Genomic DNA, 21,962 nt, shown 5'->3' on the forward strand with positions numbered 1-21,962 from the left:
ATCTCTGCACTTTGGGAGGCTGAGGTGGGCGGATCATCTGAGGTCAGGAGTTGGAGACCAGTCTGGCCAACATGGTGAGACTCCATCTCTATTAAAAATACAAAAATTAGCTGGGTGTGGTGGTGCATGTGTATAATCCTGGTTACTCAGGAGGCTGAGGCAAGAGAATTGCTTGAACCTGGGAGGCAGAGGTTGCAGTGAGCTGAGATCACGCCATTGCATTCCAGCCTGGATGACAGAGCAAGACTCCGTCTCAAAAAAAAAAAAAAGTTCCCTAAATGAAGACTGTATCTCTCTCTGGCCTTGTTTTCCTTGATTTTTGTTTTTTTGAATCAGGGCCTCACTTGTCATCCAGGCTGGAGTGCAGTGGTGTGATCATGGCTCACTGCAGCCTCAACCTCCTGGGCTTAAGTGATCCTCCTACTTCAGACTCCCAAGTACCAGGGACCACAGGCACGTGCCACCACATCCAGCTACTTATTTTTATTTTTTGTAGAGATGGGGTCTCCCTGTGTTGCCCAGGTTGGTCTTGGACTCCTGGCCTCAAGTGATCTTCTTGCCTCGGTCTCCCAAAGTGTTGGGATTACAGGTGTGAGCTACCACACTTGGCTCTTCACTAAGTTTTAACACAGCAGCCCCCTCTTGTTGGTAGCTCCAGAACTATATCCCATGCTGTTTCTGAGCTTGTAACTGGAAAGACCTCTGCCTATCCAGCCAGTGCTTCTTCATCCTTTAGGCCAACTTTAGTTTCATGTCACCCAGGGAACTTCGCTACCCATCCTCTGTGCCCAATGCAACCTCTGTTGAGTGAGACTTGCCACATTTCCCTGACACTCACAAAATCACCTGTGTTCCTCACCAGTCTGAGGGTGACTTAAGCGCAGGCACTGGGTTTTATTCCTCTTTCTATCCCTGGGGCCTAGTAAAGTACGTGGGAATACAAACAGGCACTCAGACACCAGCTGAGCTAACGTGAAAGACAGCCAATCCATTAAGTATATTTTATTCTCATAATAAAGGAGAGTCTGCCTATTTAAAACAACTAGATTTACTATGAAATACATAATAAAACATGTGGTATTTAGTCCTCCATGAAAAAGACATCTGTTAGCTGATATTTACAAATCATTAAGTACAGTAACTGATACTAATAGAGATGACCACATTGTAAACGGTTTCTGACTCATCAGACTAAACAATATATAATTTATTATATTTAATATATATTATATGTTAATATATATTATATATATAATAAATAATATATCTTATTATCTACTATCTGGAACCTCCAACTCCTCCACAGTGCCACTATACAAGGGCACAGTCCAGTCTGTTTTCAACATTTCCTCTAGGACAAGATCACATTCTATACCTACCTGTAACAAGCTCCCTTACTTCTGCATCAATAGATTTTCTCAACAGACGCAACAAGGCAGGTATCCCACCAACATTCTTCATTGCTATTTTATTTTCATCTGTAGACTTGCCAAAAACGAGGTTTCGAAGGGCACCACAAGCATTCTTCTGAACTTCTAAAACTCTGTGGTCCAAAAGGTCAACCAGATGCTTGATTCCCCCTAACCTACAAACCTAGAATGAAAAATACTAGGTATCAGGCCTAAGTAACATGCAATTAATCAGTGATCAAACAGAAGTCTGTTATGGAGAGATCACAGGATGTGGATATCTCCAGACCATTTCAAAGGTTACTTTTTATTCCAAATAAGACAACTTTTATAAATTCTAAGGAGAGGCCAGGCGCGGTGGCTCATGCCTGTAATCCCAGCACATTGGGAGGCCAAGGCAGGCGGATCACTTGAGGTCAGGAGTTCAAGACCAGCCTGGCCAACATGATGAAATCCTGTCTCTACTAAAAATACAAAAAACTTAGCTGGGTGTCGAGGCACACACCTGTAATCCCAGCTACTTGGAAGGCTGAGGCACAAGAATCACTTGAATCTGGGAGGTGGAGGTTGCAGTGAGCCAAGATTGTGCCACTGCACTCCAGTCTGGGCAACAGAGCAAGGCTCTGTCTCAAAAAAACAAACAAAAAAAAAAAAAAATTCTAAGGACACTCTCTTACATGATACTTTTCCTGGGTTCATGGCTTAAAAAAGAGATAGGAGATCTAGGTGGTTTGATATCCATTGGCAGGCGGCACAGTCCTCCTCCAACCCTCAGAACACACATCAAGAATTGTGCTTTCACTCCAGCAGGGCAATGTGCAAATATACAAACATAGCAAAGCTATATGCAGGGCTTGAGACAATATAGGAAATAATTTTTGACTTAAGTTATTTGGTTTCTAGAATGAGTTCTTGAGGCTACTCTCCTTAAATTTTCTTCCATTTGTCAATGCATTAGTACATTACTTGAGTATTTCTGGGCTTTATTTACTACATTCACATTTAGGTCTGGAGCTGTATGCTGTTTTGCATATTAAAATGATGAAAACCACTTCAGTTTTATATAACACTGTGGGTCAGAAGAAGGTTTGAAACATTAAAGAATCTGTATGTTATATAGAATTATAGCCAATAACCAATAACTTGCTATGTTTCTATAAATACCTAAAAAACCCTGAAATAAAATATTCATGTATGTTTGGCATTAGTGATGGTTATAATCCTCTATAACTTATTTATAGTTGGCACCAACCTGACTAGAATTCCATAAAATACATGAACTCACTAGTTCAATGAATACTATAATTTTTACCTAGTATTTTTTTTTTTTTTTTTGATATGGAGTCTCGCTCCCAGGCTGGAGTGCAGTGGCTCAATCTCGGCTCACCGCAACCTCTGTCTCCCAGGTTCAAGTGATTCTCCCGCCTCAGCTTTCTGAGCAGCTGGGATTACAGGCCATGCGCCACCATGTCCAGCTAATTTTTGTATTTTTAGTAGAGATGGGGTTTTGCCATGTTGGCCAGGCTGGTCTTGAATTCCTGACCTCAGGTGATCTGCCAGCCTCTGTCTCCCAAAGTGCTGGGATTACAGGCATGAGTCACTGTGCCCGGCCTAAAAAATATTGTTTAAATGCAAGTTAAATTGATTTTTGCTTCATGGTTTTATAAATAAGCTAATGAAGTAGACATGATTTGAAAATGCTGAAAGCACTCCAAGAAATATATTTATCCTAGTTTTTCCTGAGAGATACTGAAATGCATAGTTAAGTCAAAGAGTATCTGGTATCAAAATATCCCTTTAAAAAGACTCTTGAATTACATCAGGTAATTTCGTAAATACAGAAGCATGTGGCTGTTAAATGCAAAGGCACTGTTTTCCCCAGTCATCCCAGGCACCGTGTCCTGTACCTCCATCTTCACTTTGTTGTCGCCAAAGCACAGGTGCTGCAGGTAGGCCGCTGCATTTGCTTGAACAGATGGGAACTGGTGCTGAAGCATGTGAATGACCTCAGGCAACTCAGGATCACGCCAGGCAAACTCCCTACATGAGAAAAACATGGCTTCAGAAAGGAAGGCCCATGTTGTAAAAATACACTGAACAAAAACACTTGTTATAAGGGAAAAAAGCTCTGCTGAGATAAAAATGGGAAGTTACAAAAATCCTAAAAAATACATACCTAAATAATTTTTCCCCCTGATGAACATATGCAGAGGCCCAGATGCTTACGATCTTAAAGAAATCATGACGCACAGATGCACAGAAAGAGATAGATTCAGGGGAACAAAGAAAATTCTTAATATAAGTAACCTTTCCACTCTAGTGCTCCTCCTCCTGGTTCTAATTTTATGTCTTTCTACCTATGTAAGAAATCTGCAGGTGCAAGGCACAGGTAAACATGTGCACTTCAGTGAAGTGAGATGTCATGCCTGAAGGGAGAGAAAGGGCTGGTGGGAACAGACAGAGCTGGCGTCAGCGTAGAAATCACAAACATTGTGGGCCTGAGGATTTTTAAGAAACAATGTTTATGGTTGCTCTTGAGTATAACACAGAAACACAGAAAACTATAAAAAAGAAAAAGTATTTGACCAGTCATCCTATATTCAGGATTACTGCTGACATTTCCTGTTTTTCCATATATGTGTGCAAAAGTGCACACGTGTGGGTTTGGGATTTTTTCCGTAAAACTGGGTTATTATTAAATAGCAGTTAATATTTCATAAACCCCTATCCTGTGTCAGGCACTATTCCAGGCATTTTATATATATTTATTAATTTATTCTTACCGCAACCTTAAAGATGCGGACGTTGAGGCAGAAAGGCCATGTGACTGGCCACGTGGCTGTAAACAGTGGAGTGGTACTCTGCCTTCAGAGTGTGTGCCCTCCAACACTATGCTATACCATTTTTTTTGACAATGATATATAATCATGCTATGTATATGTACTTTTGTACTTTGCTTTTTTTCAGCTAACATCCATTTTCAGGATTTTCTAATGTCCAGATGACATTATGCCAATAAGATATTGGCACAGTGTTTGGAATTCTTGTTAAATGTAAGTTTGCTCTTTTATTATGTGAAGAGCAGATTGTTAGAAAATGGCTCACAGAACAACAAATATACAGACTCTGATTACAGGATAAACTTAGTTGTTTATTAAAAAAAGAATTCATAAAATTAATGACCGAGTGATACTTTTCTTGCCTGATTTTTGAAGCCTTAGAGTCTCTCTTGGTCTGGGAAGGCTCCATGCATTAACTTGTCAGACCACTGCAAAGGGGCTTGCCATCCCACACCTGTGTGCACACATGCATCCACACACACACACCACACTCAGTGAATCCTTACTGTGCTATAGTGCTGGAGATACAAATACTGGATAAGATATGATTCCATTTACAGGATCTTCTAATGCCAAACTAAAAAGTTCTGTCTTAATACCAATAACGGGAGGAGTTATCTTTTATTGAGTTTACCTTTATCAGGCTTTGCGCCAAGAACTTTACTTTCATTATCTCATTTACCTTTACTGTTGCCTCATGAGGTAAGCACTATTAAAATAACATTAGACACAGATAAGGAACTCAGGATTAGTAATTAGTGGTGGAGGTTAGTGAAACCCAGGTGGTCTATATGTGTGCCTACACATAAGGAATGAAGGTTGTGAAGCAGGAGAGCGAGAGGATATGACATAGTCACATTTATACAGACAATAACTCTGGTGGCCAAGGAAAGAATGTCCTAGAATACAAAAAGATGGGTGTCATGCAGAGTACCCACTATCCACACAGGAATCTACATAGCTGCTTGAAATGAAATAGACTTCGCTTTGATTTCTCTCTTTTCCTCATCTTACCTCATGGAATCCATCGGCAAGTTCTGTTGACTATCTACAAAACATTTAACATATACCAAATCCATTCATTTTCTCCATTTTGCCCAGAAGAGTCTAACAGTTTCCTACATGTTCTCTCTGCTTCTAATATTATCCCCCCACCCCACCTGCACCCCCAATCCATTCTTTATACAGCAGCCAGATGATCTAAAAACTGAAGTCAGCTGTGAGATGGAGTTTCCGGCTTGGGGAACAGGCTGGATGATGACGTCATTAACAGACATTAAGAATATAGCCAATGCCAAAGAAGGCAAGATAACAGCAGAAAAAGCACAGAATATGGAGTTTGATTGCCTGGGTTTCAGTCTTGGGTCCTTCAATTTCTGTGTGATTTTGAAAAGCAATTCATTATTTGGAGCTTCAGTTTCCTCAAATGTAAAACAAGATCAATGAAACTAATATTTCAATCTTCACTGGTTGGTTGTGATGATTAAATGTGATGTTGAATACTAAAATATTTTATATATTTTTACTTCGGATACAGATGTTTTATTAATATTCATCATCCCTAAAAAATGAGCTATTCCAAATAGATGAATTCCTGGTAACAAATAATTTTCCTTTTATATATTGAAACTGTATCAATCATTTCTCATGAAAATCTATCTAAAGCCTATTATGTAAATCTCTGTTGTACTTAACAGAGTGCAAGAAGTGTGATTTACTCTTTCTTTGATGATTCACAATCATTACAAATACACGTTTTTGTCCTCTTTAAATGGGACACTGAGGGTCAAGATTTCCTGACATCCCTGGGTGCCATGAGGGCCAGACAGCCCCGAGGGTGGGCTCCTGCCAAAGCTGGGCAATTAGGCTTGCTTGGCTTCATCTCCAACCTTGATGCAAATTCAGTAGAAATTTACCCTGGAAAAACTGCCATCAATTTGTAGGCTGGCTGGATGGCATCAATGCCTGCCAGGATTTGCTTCAGTAAAACCTAAGCCCAGACTTCTGTTTCCAGCCATGATAGAGTAACTCGTACTGGATTTTGCCCTCCCACCATAAACAATGATAAAAGTGAATTTAGCTAAATGTAGGAGAAAACTGTTTTTAGACCCTTGACAACAGGCAACACAAGAATATAATCCTTGAGAGGAGGGAAACATCAATGAGTCCCATGTTTACCTGGCTTTCTGCCAGGGGGCACTTTCTGGACCATGACACAGGAAGCTGAGGACAAGTAGTATGTGAGGGATTTAGTGAGCTGAGGCAGGGAGCAAGTGGAATTTGCAGGTGCTAAAGTGGTTATAATGTGCAAGGCAGAGTACTGAAGACAAGGGAGCTAAGCAGAGGTGATTCTCTGGGTTTGTGTGTGGACTATCCGCAAGTCCTCAGTTGTACCCTGAGCTGTAGGGTACATGCACAGGTCTGGTGGAGAGTGGCTGCTACATGACTCAATGCTGAAGAGGTACCAGTTGATGTGGACCACCCCCGCCACCAGTCAGAGCGCAGACATCACTGAACACCTTGGGAATTTAGTCAAGACTCCACAAAGGCCAAGTTTTAGGAGTAAGGACCATGTTCTAAGGTTTAAAAGAAATATGAACTAGACCTAACAATGAACAAAACCAGTTTTGATGGGATTGAAAGGATCTACCAGTAATTTAGTTCTCTGCCACAATAAAACTCAGCATCCTAACAGGAGACAGCCTAATCCAGATTCCCTATAATGTATCATCTACAACAGTCAGTATATAATTTAAAATGACTAAACACGAGAAGAAACAGAAACGTATGACTTATAAATACGTAAAAAAGAAACCAATAGAAACAGACCCAGAGACACCCCAGATGTTGAAATTATCAGAAGAAAAATTTTAAATGGTTATGTTGAATGTGTTCGAAGACTTAAAGAAAAAGATGTATATATGGAGTGAAGAGATGGAGAATCTCACAGGAACATGGACTATATAAAAGGAACCAAATTCAAGGATTAGAAATAAAAACAAATTTGCAAGGGCTTCACAATAGATTGTAGTCTATAGGACAAAGAAAACTAAATTTGAAGGCATCAATAAAAAATTCTGATTACAAGAATATAGGGAAAAAAGACTTAAAAAACGAAGACAGATTCAGTAATGTGTGAAATAATAAACTGATCCTATGTGTTTAATTGGAGTCCTAGAAGAAGCGAAGAGAGTTTGGGGCAGAAAAAAGCTTAAAGAATTAATCATTGAAAATTTCCCAATTTTGACAAAAACATCAACCTATATTCCAAGCATCTCAGTGAACCCCAAGCAGGTTAAATGCAAAGAAAATTATACTTAGGTTCATCAGAATAAAACAGTTGAAAGCTAGAGAAAAATCTGAAAAGCAGCCAAAGAAAAGATACATTACATAATGAGAAGAATACACATGATGTCTGCCTTATCAACAGAAACAACGCAGGTCTGAAGACAATGAATGACATCTTTTAAAGTACTGAAAGAAAAAAATCCACACCTGTAAATCTTGAATTGTATATCTAGTAAAAAAAATCCTTTAAAAACAAACAAGTGAAATATTTTCAGATAAACTGAAGCTGGGAGAATTTGTTACAAGCAGAAATGCAAGACAAGAAAGGTTAAAGGAAGTTCTTTAGGCCAAAGGGAAATGAGCTGAGATGGAAATGTGAATACACAGGAAGTCTTTCATGTTACTCCTTTCAGAAGCATCATTGGTGTTATTAATAAATTTTGTTCCCAAGTAGATGACTATAAACTCACAGATTTCCTTTTATACAGTAAAGATCAATAACTTCCTCAGTCTTGCAGAGAATTTTTCAGGCTAACTGTAATGTGGCATTAACAATAAAGGCTTACAAGTGAATAAAAATATTACTTCCAATTGCTATTTTCAAAACTAAAAATTAACAGTTGTCATGAGCTTTTAATTTTGGTTTAAATACTCAAACTTCAAAATCATCTGAATTCCAGTTTCAGCTAGAATAAATGCACCTACCAATATAATCACTTATTCACCTTACAAAATGCATTATCAGTAAAGTTTCACATAATCAAAGCTAGCCATAACAGTTTTATGCATTAGACTATGAAATTATCACACTATGAATAGCTGAGGTATATTATCATACATGAAGTCCTTGTTTATAGCGAATCAACTCATATTAGAGGTCAAAACTGAAGTCTTCAGGGACACATATTAAACTCAAAGCTCTCATCACACTTCACTGCCTTTCTAGGTAGCTATTATTTTCTCTTCAGGTCCAGTCAAGGGATGGTCTAAATTACCTACAATTCAAAACCCTTTTGGGAATTTATGCATCTATTTGGGTGCCTGAGGCCTTTGTCATTTTGAGGATTTGGAAAAACAAAATCAGTAAGAGTATCTCTGACAAGCTGTAGGTGTTATTAGACAAGTTATTTTTGAAACTCCTTAAAAATTACAAAAAGGTGGCAAACCAGGAATAGCAGAACCAAATGCATTTATAAAGCTTAAAGAATTTCAGGAATAAAAGTGAATAACGGAAGTGGTTTTAGTGAAGCAGTGGATTTCCCACTCAACTTTAAAGTATCTTTAGTCATTGTGTTTTAATGACCAAAACCTCACTCATCATTTTAATTCACATTCATTAAAACAAGTTGGTAGGTTGCTAAAAATGAATTGATAATTATAACAATTTTCCAGTGAAGCAACTATTTGTGGGCGAACAGTGAATGAAATCTTGCATACATGCCTTAAAATAACACTAAAGTTGCTTAAAATTTAGCAACAATTTCACTCTTTCAGAAATGAAAATTCCTTTAGTTTTAAAATATCTTTATTTCCTGAATATTTTAAATGGCTTTAAGGACAAGGTCAGTTTTTCAAAATCAATCAAGTATTAAATGACTCATATTATCTTAATAAAAAATGCTGTCTACAGGGCCAAACAAAATCAGGAGGAGGAAACGTCTACGATTTGCCAAATACTTTTTGCTTATTAGATAGAATTTCTTATAAAGACTATCTTCTCCTAAATGTCAGAAAGTTTTTTCAAAGAACCTGGTTAATAAAAGTGTTATATATTGTTGACCACTATGATTCAAAACATATATAACACTGGTCTTTCTCTAGTTTGTAATAATCAAATCCATTTTTTGAAGCTGTTATCCAAGAAGTCGGTCAGGACAACGGCAAAGGGAAAACTGATCCTTCAAAGCCTTGTTTAATTCTAAGAGGCTATTCCAGGTAGTTGTCTTGATGAAATATTTCAGTGATGAATGCTGCAGATATTCCCACGGATCTGTGCATTCTCTAACTTATTATGAAAGGATGGAAAGAAAAGATTTTCATCTTTAAAATGAAATTAACCTCAATGACCTATATAGCTGGAATACAACTGGAAGTATTAATAGATATGGAATTAATGATAGTATAATAATAGACTTAGCAACTTAAAAAAAGGCAAAAGTGAGGAACTGGCTAACTCCTGCAATACTGTAGCCTTCTAGAGACTCCTAACTGGTACTCGCCTGGGGTCCTTCTGAATGCTGTCTATTGATGGGGATCTTGTGGTGCCATCATCAGCCGACACTACGTGCTGAAGCCTGTTATAATTGCACTCTTGCACTCGGTATTGTATAGGCCTGTAGGGCTCCGCGTAGGTAGCTGTTGTGTTCAGAGCATAATTATTTCTTTGGTATGTAAGGGTACTTCGTTGGCTGGATGTCCTTTGTAGATTTCCAATACCTACTAGAAAGTCAACATTTTGAAAAAGATTAGTATGTTCTCCATGAGATCACACTTTAATAAAAGGTAAAACATTTTTAATTTTAAGGATTATAGTTTTTGGCAATTATATAAATCGCTTACTTTTATATTTTAAAATTCTACCTTATTAGTGCTAAAAAGGGTACTAAGTTTTTAATGTACATAAATATTTTGTTAATTTTATTAGCAAGAAAGAACAAAAGTGAAATTACAAATCTGCTTATATAATATGTTCATTGAGGTTCAGTTACAAAACTGAGAGAAACACAAGAATCTTAGAGATAGACAAAATAGCAAAATTTATTAATTTCATTCTAGTGGTAAAAACAAGATTTCTTCAAATTTGTAAGTAATTAAAACTATCAAAATTTTAACACTTTGTGTACACAGGTTACTTGTTTTATTCTACAGCAGTCCATCCTTACCTTTTGGTTTTGCTTTCCATGGTTTCAGTTACCCGTGGTCAATTGTCCAAAAATATCAAATGGAAAATTCCAGAAACAAGTAATTCTTAAGTTTTAAATTGCACGCCATTCTGAGTAACATGATGAAATCTGTGCCATTCGGCTGTGATCCCACTGGGACGTGAATAATCCTTTGTCCAGTGTACCCATGCTATAGATGCTACTAGTCTGTTAGTCACTTAGCAGCTGTCTTGACTATTATATCTACTGTCTCAGTACTGCAGGGCTTGTGTTTAAACAACCCTTATTTTACTTAATTGTTCTATTTCATTATTTGTTATTCTTGCTAATCTCTTACTGTGCCTGATTTATCAATTAAACTTTATCATATGAATGAATATATAGGAAAATATATAGTATATACAGGGTTCAGTACCATCTGCCATTTCAGGCATCCACTGATGGTCTTAGAACGTATTCCCTCTGGATATAGACTACTATACCTTTTATGTCTAGACCTGTGGATTGTAATAACACTGGAAAATCTACTTCACAAGAGGGAAAGAAGACTGATATCAAATTATTCTACAGCTACTCCCCTAAATTATTGTATGATGCTATTATAAAGATACTGTATACTGAATTTAAAATGACTTTCCTAATTCTTGCAGTGGGTATCCCTCCAGTAACTGTATACGTATCTTCTTGCAATTAAAAAGATTTTAAACAATATCTATTTCTTAGTCCTATTAAAGGAATTCCTCAATTTACAGACATAAGGAAAAGCAAAATATTTCTTTATTAATATCTATTAGAAATGGTACATTTTATTAGAAGATAAATCCCTCAGTGGATCAAACTGTCAGTTTCCTGCAAAGAACCAATTCAAATACAGTCTTCCCCATTCTGGTGTTCTGATAGGTATTTCTCCTAGAGTTGTACCTTTGAGGGGTTATTATTGCTACCTAGGGTTCATTTGTAAGCATGTTAATGAATCTGATACCTCTTTAAAAAAAAAAAAAAAAGAGTAGTCTTGAGACGCCATGAGCCAGCTGTGCAGCATGACCTGGCAGCTCACAGCACCATAGGCTACAGCTTCTGCTCTACCAGCCTTGATGGTGTGGCATAAACATGAGGACTGGTGGTACAAGGGTGTGATGCTCCAGCTCCCTGCTTTTATAAATGTCGCTATTGAATCCTGCCCCAGTTTGAGTCCATCACAAGGGTATCTATTTCACATTCTACATTTAACTATTCAGAGAACATCCAACATTTAAAAAGGAGTAATGCCAAATACACTTGGGCTTCACACTTGCTAAATCAAAGACGGCCAAGTAACTCAGTTATGGATTTTCTCCAAAAACTTGCTCGGCAAAAGAATTACAAAGAAATATTCCAACAAGGCTTTCCTTTTGATACTGAATATGTGTCCAACCTGGACTCAGATTTACAGTTTTACAAACTTATTCCTGAACTAACAGTATAATCACTATGTTCATTGATTATATTGTACTAAGGTAAAAATATATCACCTACAAATAGGTACTCAATGAACCTGTTTTATTGCTTATTGATCTGCTGTCACAGCTGATTATCTGACAACCAAATGGACATCATGATTTCCTTCTAACAGGGAACCCAATCTCAATGAAACGCTTCTACTGTGGGGCCTGTGAAATCAGGAAACCAGTAAACAGAGCTGATGCCCACCTGAACCTGTGCGATACAACGCCGTCTGCGATCCCTGGAGCTCCACAGTTCCATGGTTTGGGCTGCGATACACTGGGCTGTAATAGGTCCTCCCCTCATATATAGGAGTAATGTGCAAATCGGGAGACACGGCAGAACGAAGGTCTTGCCCAAGCTGACTGTGCTGACTAGCATAGGAACTCCGTAAGCCTAGAGGCACAAAAATTACATCATTAAGAACTGAGACAATCACAGTGAGGTTAAAAACATAAACCCTAATTAAAATCCTAACTCCTGTAATCCCAGCACTTTGGGAGGCAGAGGTGGGAGAATGGCTTGAGCCCAGGAATTTGAGACAAGTCTGGGCAACAGAGTGAGACCCCATCTCTACAAAAAATATTTTTTTAAAAAACTAGTTGGGTATGGTGGTGTATGTCTGTGATCCCAGCTACTCAGGAGGCTGAGGCTGGAAGACTGCTTGAACCCAGAACGTCGAAGTTGCAGTGAGCCATGATCACACCACCGCACTCCAGCCTGGGTGACCAGGTGAGGCCCTGTCTCAAAATAAATAAATACATACATACATATGTAGATATATGCTAAGAAAATCCTAACCAATAGGACCAAGTGTTAAGTCTAAACACTAAAACTAGTAAGTTTTACCAAAGAGAAATGACACATGTGAAAAGGACTCCATATATGTATTTTAAATACAACTTTCTCAGCTGGGCGCGGTGGCTCATGCCTGTAATCCCAGCACTTTGGGAGGCTGAGGAGGGTGGATCACAAGGTCAGGAGATCGAGACCATCTTGGCTAACATGGTGAAAACCCATCTCTATTAAAAATACCAAAAAAAAAAAAAAAAAAAAAAATTAGCCGGGCATGGTAGCGGGCACCTATAGCCCCAGCTACTCGGGAGGCTGAGGCAGGAGAATGGCGTGAACCTGGGAGGCGGAGCTTGCAGTGAGCCGAGATCCATCACTGCACTCCAGCCTGGGCGACAGAGCGAGACTCCGTCTCAAAAACAAACAAACAAACAAAACACTTTCTCTTGGCAGCAAGATGAAAGTAGATTTTCTAAGAAAAATAACAAAAAATTAAATGATTTGATACACTGAGATTCATCCTCCAAAAAGCTATTTTATGATGGTGATCAAATAGAGAATGACCTATTATTATATCATTTTCACTTTAAAAGCTTTATACGAGCAGTGGTTCATGCTGCTCTCTTCCTACCCTGCGGACCTGCCAGTCTCATTTAGTGGACAATCAGCTTCTCTCTGGGTGCAAGGCCCACCATCTCACACCTCTTTGAATCCCAACATCTAACAGAATGCCTACATTACGTACTTGGTAAAGGCTGATGTTTAAAAGCTGTTTTGAAATGTCTGTTAACTCACATATAATTTTTACAGAAAAACACTGGAAATTTTGTGCTATAAGTTTTGTAATATTATCAGTGAACTAATATTATTATAAAATACTATTTATCATTATGTTTTTCCTTTCTTTAAAAAAAAAACAAACCCAAAAAACTGTTGTTTTTATAAGAACTCACATACCAGATTCTTGTTTACCTTCTTTCTAGTATAAAGAAAAAACACAAAGTTAGTAGTACATGAACATTAAATCATTTTAAATATTTTGATTCAAACTGCTAATAACTAATGTTTACACATGGGACTCATGATAAAAAGGTATACTTCAAACCCAAACATTTCATTTTCTTAAAAAGACTGAATGAATATTTTCTATATTATGATGCTCAGAAGTGACTTGCATTATTAGTAAGTAGAGTCTGTCACTTGTAAAAATATCAATTAAGGGTATATCCCAAACATAAGAGAAAGCACAAACATATCTGAAGCCAGTCAGCATATATTTGCTTTTTAAAAAATGGCAAAGCATTAACAAAATAAGTAATTATAAAAAGGTAAGACTGGCCGGGCACGGTGGCTCATGCCTGTAATTCCAGCACTTTGGGAGGCAGAGGTGGGTAGATCTCGAGGTCAGGAGTTCAAGACAAGCCTGGCCAAGGTGGCGAAACCCCGACTCTACTAAAAATACAAAAATTAACCAGGCATGGTGGCAGGCGCCTGTAATCCCAGCTGAGGTTGGGCAGAGAATTGCTTGAACCTGTGGGGGGCCAAGGCAGAAAATTGCTTGAACCTGGGAGGGGGAGGTTGCAATGAGCCAAGATCATGCCACTGCACTACAGCCTGCGTGACAGAGTGAGACGTGAGACTCCGTCTCAAAAAAAAAAAAAGAAAAAAAAAAAGATTGTTCCCATCCTGTTAGTTCAGTTAATCAAATCACAACTAAAAGCAAATGGGCCTGAATATGAGTGCTAATTATATGTTGCTTAGTGAGGAGAGGCAAGAAAGTTAATGCATGCATACAGCTTCTAAACTGAATGATTATTACCTACCCTGGACAGCAATGTGACACGGAAAGAAACTAAATGAATCAATGTGGGTTTTAGCTACTGGTTCCCCTCTTGCTATAATGAAGACCACAGGTTTATACAATCTTATAACTGGGAAATTATCCACCCAAACCTCATTTCAAAACTGAGGAAACAAGAGTCCCAAAGGAAATGTGATTCATCCCCACTGGAGAGCTACTTCCCTGCCGAGCTGGGAGGAAAGCTCACGTCAGTGCTCTGTCATTATACATCCAATACTGGACACAGCTATCCCTCATGGAGCAATGGCATGTGGTGAGGAAAAGTCTGAACTCCACAGAGCCTTCCACAAACACCAGGTTAAAGAGGAAGGTAAGCCCACCAAGAAGGGGGCCATGGAAACCAACTTCAAAGATGACACTATGATTGCTATTGCAAAATTTCCTTTTGAGGATTTCAGCTTTTTAGTCACTGGCCAATTTCTTCTTCTTCTTTTTCTTCTTCTTCTTATTTTTAGCACAGTCTAGGGGCTAAGCTCTATTTCTTTATGGAGCCCATGAATACCTTAGACAAAAATGCACAGTTTTTGCTAACAGTGACATAAAGCAGAAAGGTGAATGTACCTAGTCCTCAATAACCTTATCATTATGAGGTGCTGTTGTAACACCCAGCAGAGCCACAGACACTCACGACTCAGTGCAAGACACTGAGGATCACTGACACTTGGACAGAGCCAAGCTGGGGACTGGATGCTTCTGACATTGGTTGAGTCCTCGTGCTCCCACCACTGCACTGGGATGTGAAATAAGACAAAGCATTCTGCATCACCATTACAATGTTATATTCTCATTCTCTAAGTATCTGGCTGGATTCTTCACTGGAATCCATGCAATCTGAAAGGTTTTGTAAACACTGACTATGATTTCATGAGAAAGGTAACAAAATGAGCTCTTTGCATTTAGAAATATAAAAAGTAACTGGCAGATGTTCACTCACTATAGGATCATTAGTAAATTGGAATTACTATTATGTGATAGACTATAATGGGAAATAAAAGACTTAGAACTTTAGTGGGATGTAGCACTTTCTTGATATTAAGAATCCTTCTGAATAACACAATAATGTCTACTACTATTTTTGTTTACCCGCTCATGTGTTTAAAAACACATGTACACAGTCCTATAGATTAGCATTTTAAAAAATTACAGTAAATAGCCTCTGTAGATTAAGTAAAATGAATATGTGTAGAGAGCTCACTATAACTTACTATTATGGAAACTGGAATTCAAATAATTATGTTCTATAATTGGTATTAGAAATAATTTTTTCAGGGCTGGGTGTGGTGGCTCACGTCTATAATCCCAGCATTTTGGGAGGCCGAGGCAGGCAGATCACGAGGTCAAGAGATTGGGACCATCCTGGCCAACATGGTGAAACCCCGTCTCCACTAAAAATACAAAAATTAGGTGGGTGTGGTGGCGTGTGCCTTTAGCCCCAGCTACTCGGGAGGATGAGGCAGGAGAATCACTTGACCCGGGAAGTGGAAGTTGCAGTGAGCCGAGAGCGAGCCACTGTACTCCAGCCTGGTGACAGAGTGAGACTCTGCCTCCAAAAATAAATAAATTTCATAGGTATTCCCACAGATTAATTTTTAATAACACTACTTCCCCTTCCAAATAATGGAAAACACTGATACGCCACTGCATTATTTATCCAACCAATACCTTCTATTTGCAATTCCACAAACATATTAGTTTAGCTAGTATTATAGTGATTCCATGTGATTCAAAATCTTTATATTTATGGCATTAGAAATAAACATAAATTTATCTTTCAAAGATCGATTCTTTATCTCCTCTAAAGTTTTCTTGACATGCTATGATTATTCTGAAATGAGCATATTAGAGTATATATATATATGTCTGTAGTAGAAAGTAAGTTTGTATCATCATTTAAATTATGATCACCAAATACCCAAGTCCCTCAATTTAGTACAAAACATTGCTTTAGGCTTATCAATTAGCAGGCTATTAATCCTTTAAAATTAAGAACACTTTGCTTCTTGAGAATACTGCAGTATTTCTAGAAAAAAATCACTGAGAGTCTAGGCCTAAAAAATAGACATTATATATATTTCTCCCCCAAAACATAAAGTCTAATTTTACCTGCACTGTCAGAGAAACGGACTGTTTAAACCAGAGGAAATGAGCCCTCTTAGGGTTAAACATGGAGACAATAATTTATATGCTGGCTTCCTTCCTCCAGTCTTCTCTTTACTCTCTTACAAGCAGGGATTTCTGCATAGCTGTTCTATACACCCAGGGAGAATATGGAAGTCCTCAGAACTATTTATTTTCTAAGATTTCCTTGGGAGGTAGAATTTCATAAATGATTCCTACATCATTTTGCTGCATACTTTTCAGAGGCATTGCAAAAAATATCTAAGCCAAACATACTTCTTGGATGGATGAATAAGAGGTGGTTTCTCCACCAAGAATTTCTCTGAGCTCAAAAATTAAGTTCAATATAAATTCTCCAGGCAAAATTATTCAATCAGAAAAATCTCAAAAGGCTTAAACTTTCCTAGAAGCCATAAAAAGATACTAATTTTACTATGTAAAAATGTTAAACAGTTTTGTAAATTAAAACTAAAATGAAATAAAAAGACAAGTGACAAAATGGAAAAAAAACTTGAGAAGCATATTATGAAGTGCTAACTTATCTCTAGCAAAAAAAAGCTTTCACAAATTATAAAAATAGACAAAAGACTTGAACTTATAGTTTAACAAAACAAAATAAAGCTGTTGATGAACATATGAAATCTTCAACCTCAGTCATAACTCAATAAAAGCCCTTTAAAAAAATGAGGTACAGCTTTTTACCTATCAGATTGGCAAATATGAAAAACTTGGAATAGGCAGCACTAGTGCAGTGTAGACAAGGTATAGAGAAACAGGCACTCAAACTACTGGCAGAAACATAAATCCATGTGTAACCTTCTTAGAAGGCAATTCTAAGTAATATCTCTCAAAGTAAAAATACACACATATTTTGATGCAGCAATTCTACTGGATCCCAGTTACCCTAGTACTTATGTGAAATATGCAGGTAGAACAATGTATACTATACTATATCATCTCTAATAGCTAAACATAACAAACAACCTAAATGTCCATTAGTAGGAAAAGGACAAATAAATTGATATTATCTATAAAAAATGAGTCCCATGCATCTATTAAGAATGAAGTAGAGCTCTTAAGACACAGTAAGTGAAAAGAACAAAGTATAGGAGATCTATATGACAGAATTCCATCAGTAGAAAACACAATGTGTGTGCAGATTTGCATGGATTGTGTGTATCTGTAAATGCAAAGAAACATTCTGAAAGTCACATCAACTGTGATGGGACTGGGTGAGGGTAAAAGGCTTTCACTCATTTCAGTATTTTCCAGTATATTTTAATTTTTACCATTCGGTATATGTTACTTTAAAAATATAATTTAAAACACTACAGTTAAATTGCATTTTATTTAAAATAACCAAATCTTTACATCATGTGGGAAACCCTCCATGAAAAACCCTGAAGTTGGAACAGCTGTATTAGGGATCCGGTGTCTTACTGCTTTAATAGGAGTGGCATGTAAAGGTAATTTATAAGTGCTTTGTGCACTTTCCATTAAAAGGCGAAAGTCAAGTAGGCGATAAAATTCATATTCTAGTCTATACTACCGAAGTATTTCTAAAGAAAAAATTTAAATATTTAAACAGATATTCTGATACCACCTTTTAACATAACTCTAGGGTATGTTTAGGGGTAGGCCTGGCTGGTAAAAAATATTTCATTAAAAAAAAGTTAGTCAACTGCTTAGAATTCCAACTAATACTTCTGAAATGCAAAAAAATGTACATTTTAAACCCTAATATTTTGAGGGGGAAATATTACAAAAGAGTTGTATCCATTGTAAAATGATTCTATTGATATAAATGTATATAATTTCATGTATTAAGAATTACAGAGCCTGAAAGACAAGTTAACCTTAAGTTCATAGTTTAAATTCTGAGATTAAAAACATGAATGAGCCCTTTCCACCTTTTCATTCTTTGTTTCAGCTTTAGTTACACAGAAGATTTCCTCACTGGGTTTTATGTAGCACTGTCACCTTGTACGCACCTGTCAGGCTGTCTGGCCTGGGTGGAACCATCCTCTCATAAATGTCATACTGCTGCTGTCCGAATTGCTCCATGTCATGAACAGTCCTTTGCAGTGAAGGTCCCAGATGCTGTGGTACGGCGGTCATCCCTGAGCGTTTGGGGGACGACGACCCCACCTGGCCTTGGGATGGGGAAGCTACTCGAGTCTGTGCATCCGTCAGGGTCAGTGGGGACCCCACTCTGGCGGTGGTTTGGTATTGAGGGGTTGGTCCGTTGGGATTGGAGGTCTGCCGGGAGGTGACTGACCCAATCCGCCGTATAGCTGTTGGGGAGGCGGGTCTCTGTGAGTACGGAGAGGCTGCCCGCACAGCAGGTAATGTGGTGGAGGAATATGCACTGGGGTTCAGAGGTCGGGGGTCGGTCACTGACGGAGAGCCAAATCCACTACCCAGAGAAGTTCTCAGTGACCCCCTTGAAGGAGACACGCCTGTGCTGATAACATAAGAAGGAGACTGTGCTCTAGATGGAACTGAACTAACTCTTCTCATGGCCCGATTGGCTACTGATGGCTGATGAAAGGGGGGAAAAAAGAGAATGGGTTTATCCAGGGTTTTGTGTTCATTGCCATTACAAAAGAAATACACATAGCTCACTACAGAACGTGAATCCACTATTTATTTTAGGCGTCTAAGTTTCTTTTCCTTTTTACGCTTTGAGCCAGACATTAATTTTTCCTCATGGTGCTTCAGTTGTTTTACTTTTTTTTTTTTTGGTGGTTTAAACCAAATGCTAAAATTAACCCGTAAAAAGAGATCTGAAGACATTTACTACTCCTTTTTATCTTTACATTTTTAACTATTGCCCATGCGTTGTTCACAGCACATAAAATGTTTTATTCTAAGTGTTACAAGTAATTCATGAGCGTGAAGGGGCACCGGAACAATGTACTTACTTCACTCCCTGTGAGGCAAAGTTTGGCCAAGGCAATACATTTATGTAAAACAAAAATCTGAATATAATTTGAATATATCAGTCTAAATGTAGCTAGTGGAATATTTATCATTGTTTTTTTTTATGGGTTGGTCCCATTAACAAAAGGAACAGGTTCTTTCATTGTGGAATAAATGAACATTTGGATCAAGTGTGGGTCTGGCGCTCTCCACTGTGAATTTACTTCGGGGAACAGCTTGGCTACACAGGTGCTCTAGGCAAATTTGTTGATTCCTTTAGATCAAGCATAGCTTCTCCTCACTTTAGCCATTTCTTTTTACCTCTTCCAATCTATGAGTTCTTAGCTTTAGTTGGTGGATTTAAAGAGATGTGAAAAAAAAAAAGGCACCCCCAAATCTATTCCAGCAGGAGGAATGGTCAAAGCCTCTGTTGGGTTCTTGGCCTAGCCAGCTGGAAAAGACTAGGTTGGAAAATGAACATTTCTGCCATGGCTGATCCTACTATGAATCTGTTGATTCCTGCAATTACAGCAGGTGCTGGACACTGTTTTTGATGCTGTGCAACAATAAAAAGGAATGGTTGGGCTGGAGAAGGGGCCCAAGGGGAACAGGTATGGGAAAAAGGAGAGCCAACTGAGAAATAAAAACAGACATTAGGGCTCCAGGTTAGAAGCTCAGGACCAGGCTGCTCTGTTACCTCTGTAGTGGTTGCTAGAGTCTAGTTGTCATCACTTTTAGGATGACAACCCACAACCACTTTTAGTTCGGGAAGTAAGGAAAGAAGTGGGGATCAGATGAGGGCTTGTATACCCTTAGAGGTCATACGAGGATGTCTGCTCTGCCTCCAGGCGTCGAATGCAACTGGGCTGGCTGAAACACTTGCAGTAAGACCTCACTGTGTGCTCAAGTTCAACAATTTTGGGAAGGCAATAAGCAGTGGAGAAGACATGGGGAGGAAAGAGGATGGTAAACAAACAACAAGGCAAAGAAGATGGGGTTTAAAAATCAGCAGATAGCTAGAAAGTTAACAAGCATGATTGGGGTTGGGTGTGGTGGCTGACCCCTGTAATCCCAACACATTGGGAGACTGAGGAGGGAGGATTGCTTGAGGCCAGGAGTTCAACACCAGCCAGGGCAACATAGTGAGGCCCAGCCTCTACAAAAAACAAACAAATTAGCTGGGCATGGTGGCATGTTCCTGCAGTCTTAGCTACTCCAGGAGGCTGAGTCAGAAAGACTGCTTGAGCCCAGGGAATTGAGACTATAGTGAGCTATGATTGTGCCATATTGCACTCCAGCCTGGGTGACAGAGTGAGACCTTGTCTCTATCAATTAAGAAAAAAAAAAAAGCATGATTGGGTGGTAATAGTGCTAACAAAATGCAAAGAGAATCCCACATGACTTGCAACTACCAAAATGAAGTGATAGTTGGTCCAGACAACTAGGAAATGTGTTGCCTAGACTACATGCAAATTAAGTCTCAGATGCCCCCTTGCAAACAATTCTTTAGCTCTAGTGAGAAAATCAACTTACTCTTAAAGAAAGGAGTGTTTACATGACCACTACGAAGGGCAATAGAATTTATATAGATACACTACTTTTGAAAAGTGTGATTTCAGACCCGCTGACATAGAAATTCACCTAAGCAGATGAACTCCCATTAGCATTTAGTCCAGAGCTTCTCAAATTTTTCCACCAAAGCATCCCCAACAGCAAAGGAGTAAATGTATAATCTGAGGACCGGGGGTGCAGCCTGCAGTCGCTTGCCACATGCACAAGATTTCCCATTTTAGCTTGAAAAATTCATGTGCTATATTTGTGTTTAATACAAACATGTTTTAAATGACTTTGAAATTTCTCCTGAATTGCTCAGCAAAAGTGACAAAGTTGTATTATGTATCTCTGTGGGCACTGGGAACTGTGACCCACTGCTGTGTACCTGTAGAGCTTCCTGTATTGCAGTAGAAGCAGCACAGTGTCCTCCTAACTTATTTGATTATCTTGCTACTTTTCAGCTCCAAAGCAAGCACTGGGGATTTTGGGGTACTGGCACAGATAGTTATCCTCACTGGTTACCACCATGCAGGACTCCTATTGCCTCTCTGAATCCTGGGACATGTTGGTGGACTGATGTGAATACAGTGGTAAAGAGAAAGGAGCTAAAGAGTTTTTAGAAATACACATGCAATATATATTTTTTGCTATCAAGTTAGAGAACCCTCACTTAACAGAATGGATATGTTTCTATACAATACCTTTCTTTAAGCAGGAATATCTCTATTCTAGTAAAAGAAAAGAAATGTACTTTTAGAGAATAATTCCAGTGATGATGGTAATAGTCTTTGGTTAGAATGGGCAAATCCCATTT

The 21,962-nt window shown here is 38.3% G+C and overlaps 1 protein-coding gene across 13 annotated transcripts in view; it reads right to left on the minus strand.

Moving 5' to 3' along the window:
- PKP4 (plakophilin 4) overlaps positions 1-21,962 on the minus strand; it is a 228,486-nt gene that overhangs the window by 37,735 nt on the left and 168,789 nt on the right. For 9 of the 13 annotated variants that reach the window (XM_050751609.1, XM_050751611.1, XM_050751605.1 and 6 more), the window contains 5 exons: positions 18,664-19,213; positions 12,109-12,297; positions 9,757-9,976; positions 3,317-3,449; positions 1,380-1,593 (listed from right to left, as the gene is read on the minus strand). In XM_050751609.1, coding sequence (XP_050607566.1) covers positions 1,380-1,593; positions 3,317-3,449; positions 9,757-9,976; positions 12,109-12,297; positions 18,664-19,213 — 1,306 coding nt within the window. The remainder of the gene's footprint in view (positions 1-1,379; positions 1,594-3,316; positions 3,450-9,756; positions 9,977-12,108; positions 12,298-18,663; positions 19,214-21,962) is intronic. The other 4 variants (XM_050751610.1, XM_050751612.1, XM_050751607.1 and 1 more) reach the window with 1 other exon arrangement.

This window comes from Macaca thibetana, chromosome 12 (assembly GCF_024542745.1).
Source record: "Macaca thibetana thibetana isolate TM-01 chromosome 12, ASM2454274v1, whole genome shotgun sequence".
Taxonomy (NCBI): domain Eukaryota; kingdom Metazoa; phylum Chordata; class Mammalia; order Primates; family Cercopithecidae; genus Macaca; species Macaca thibetana.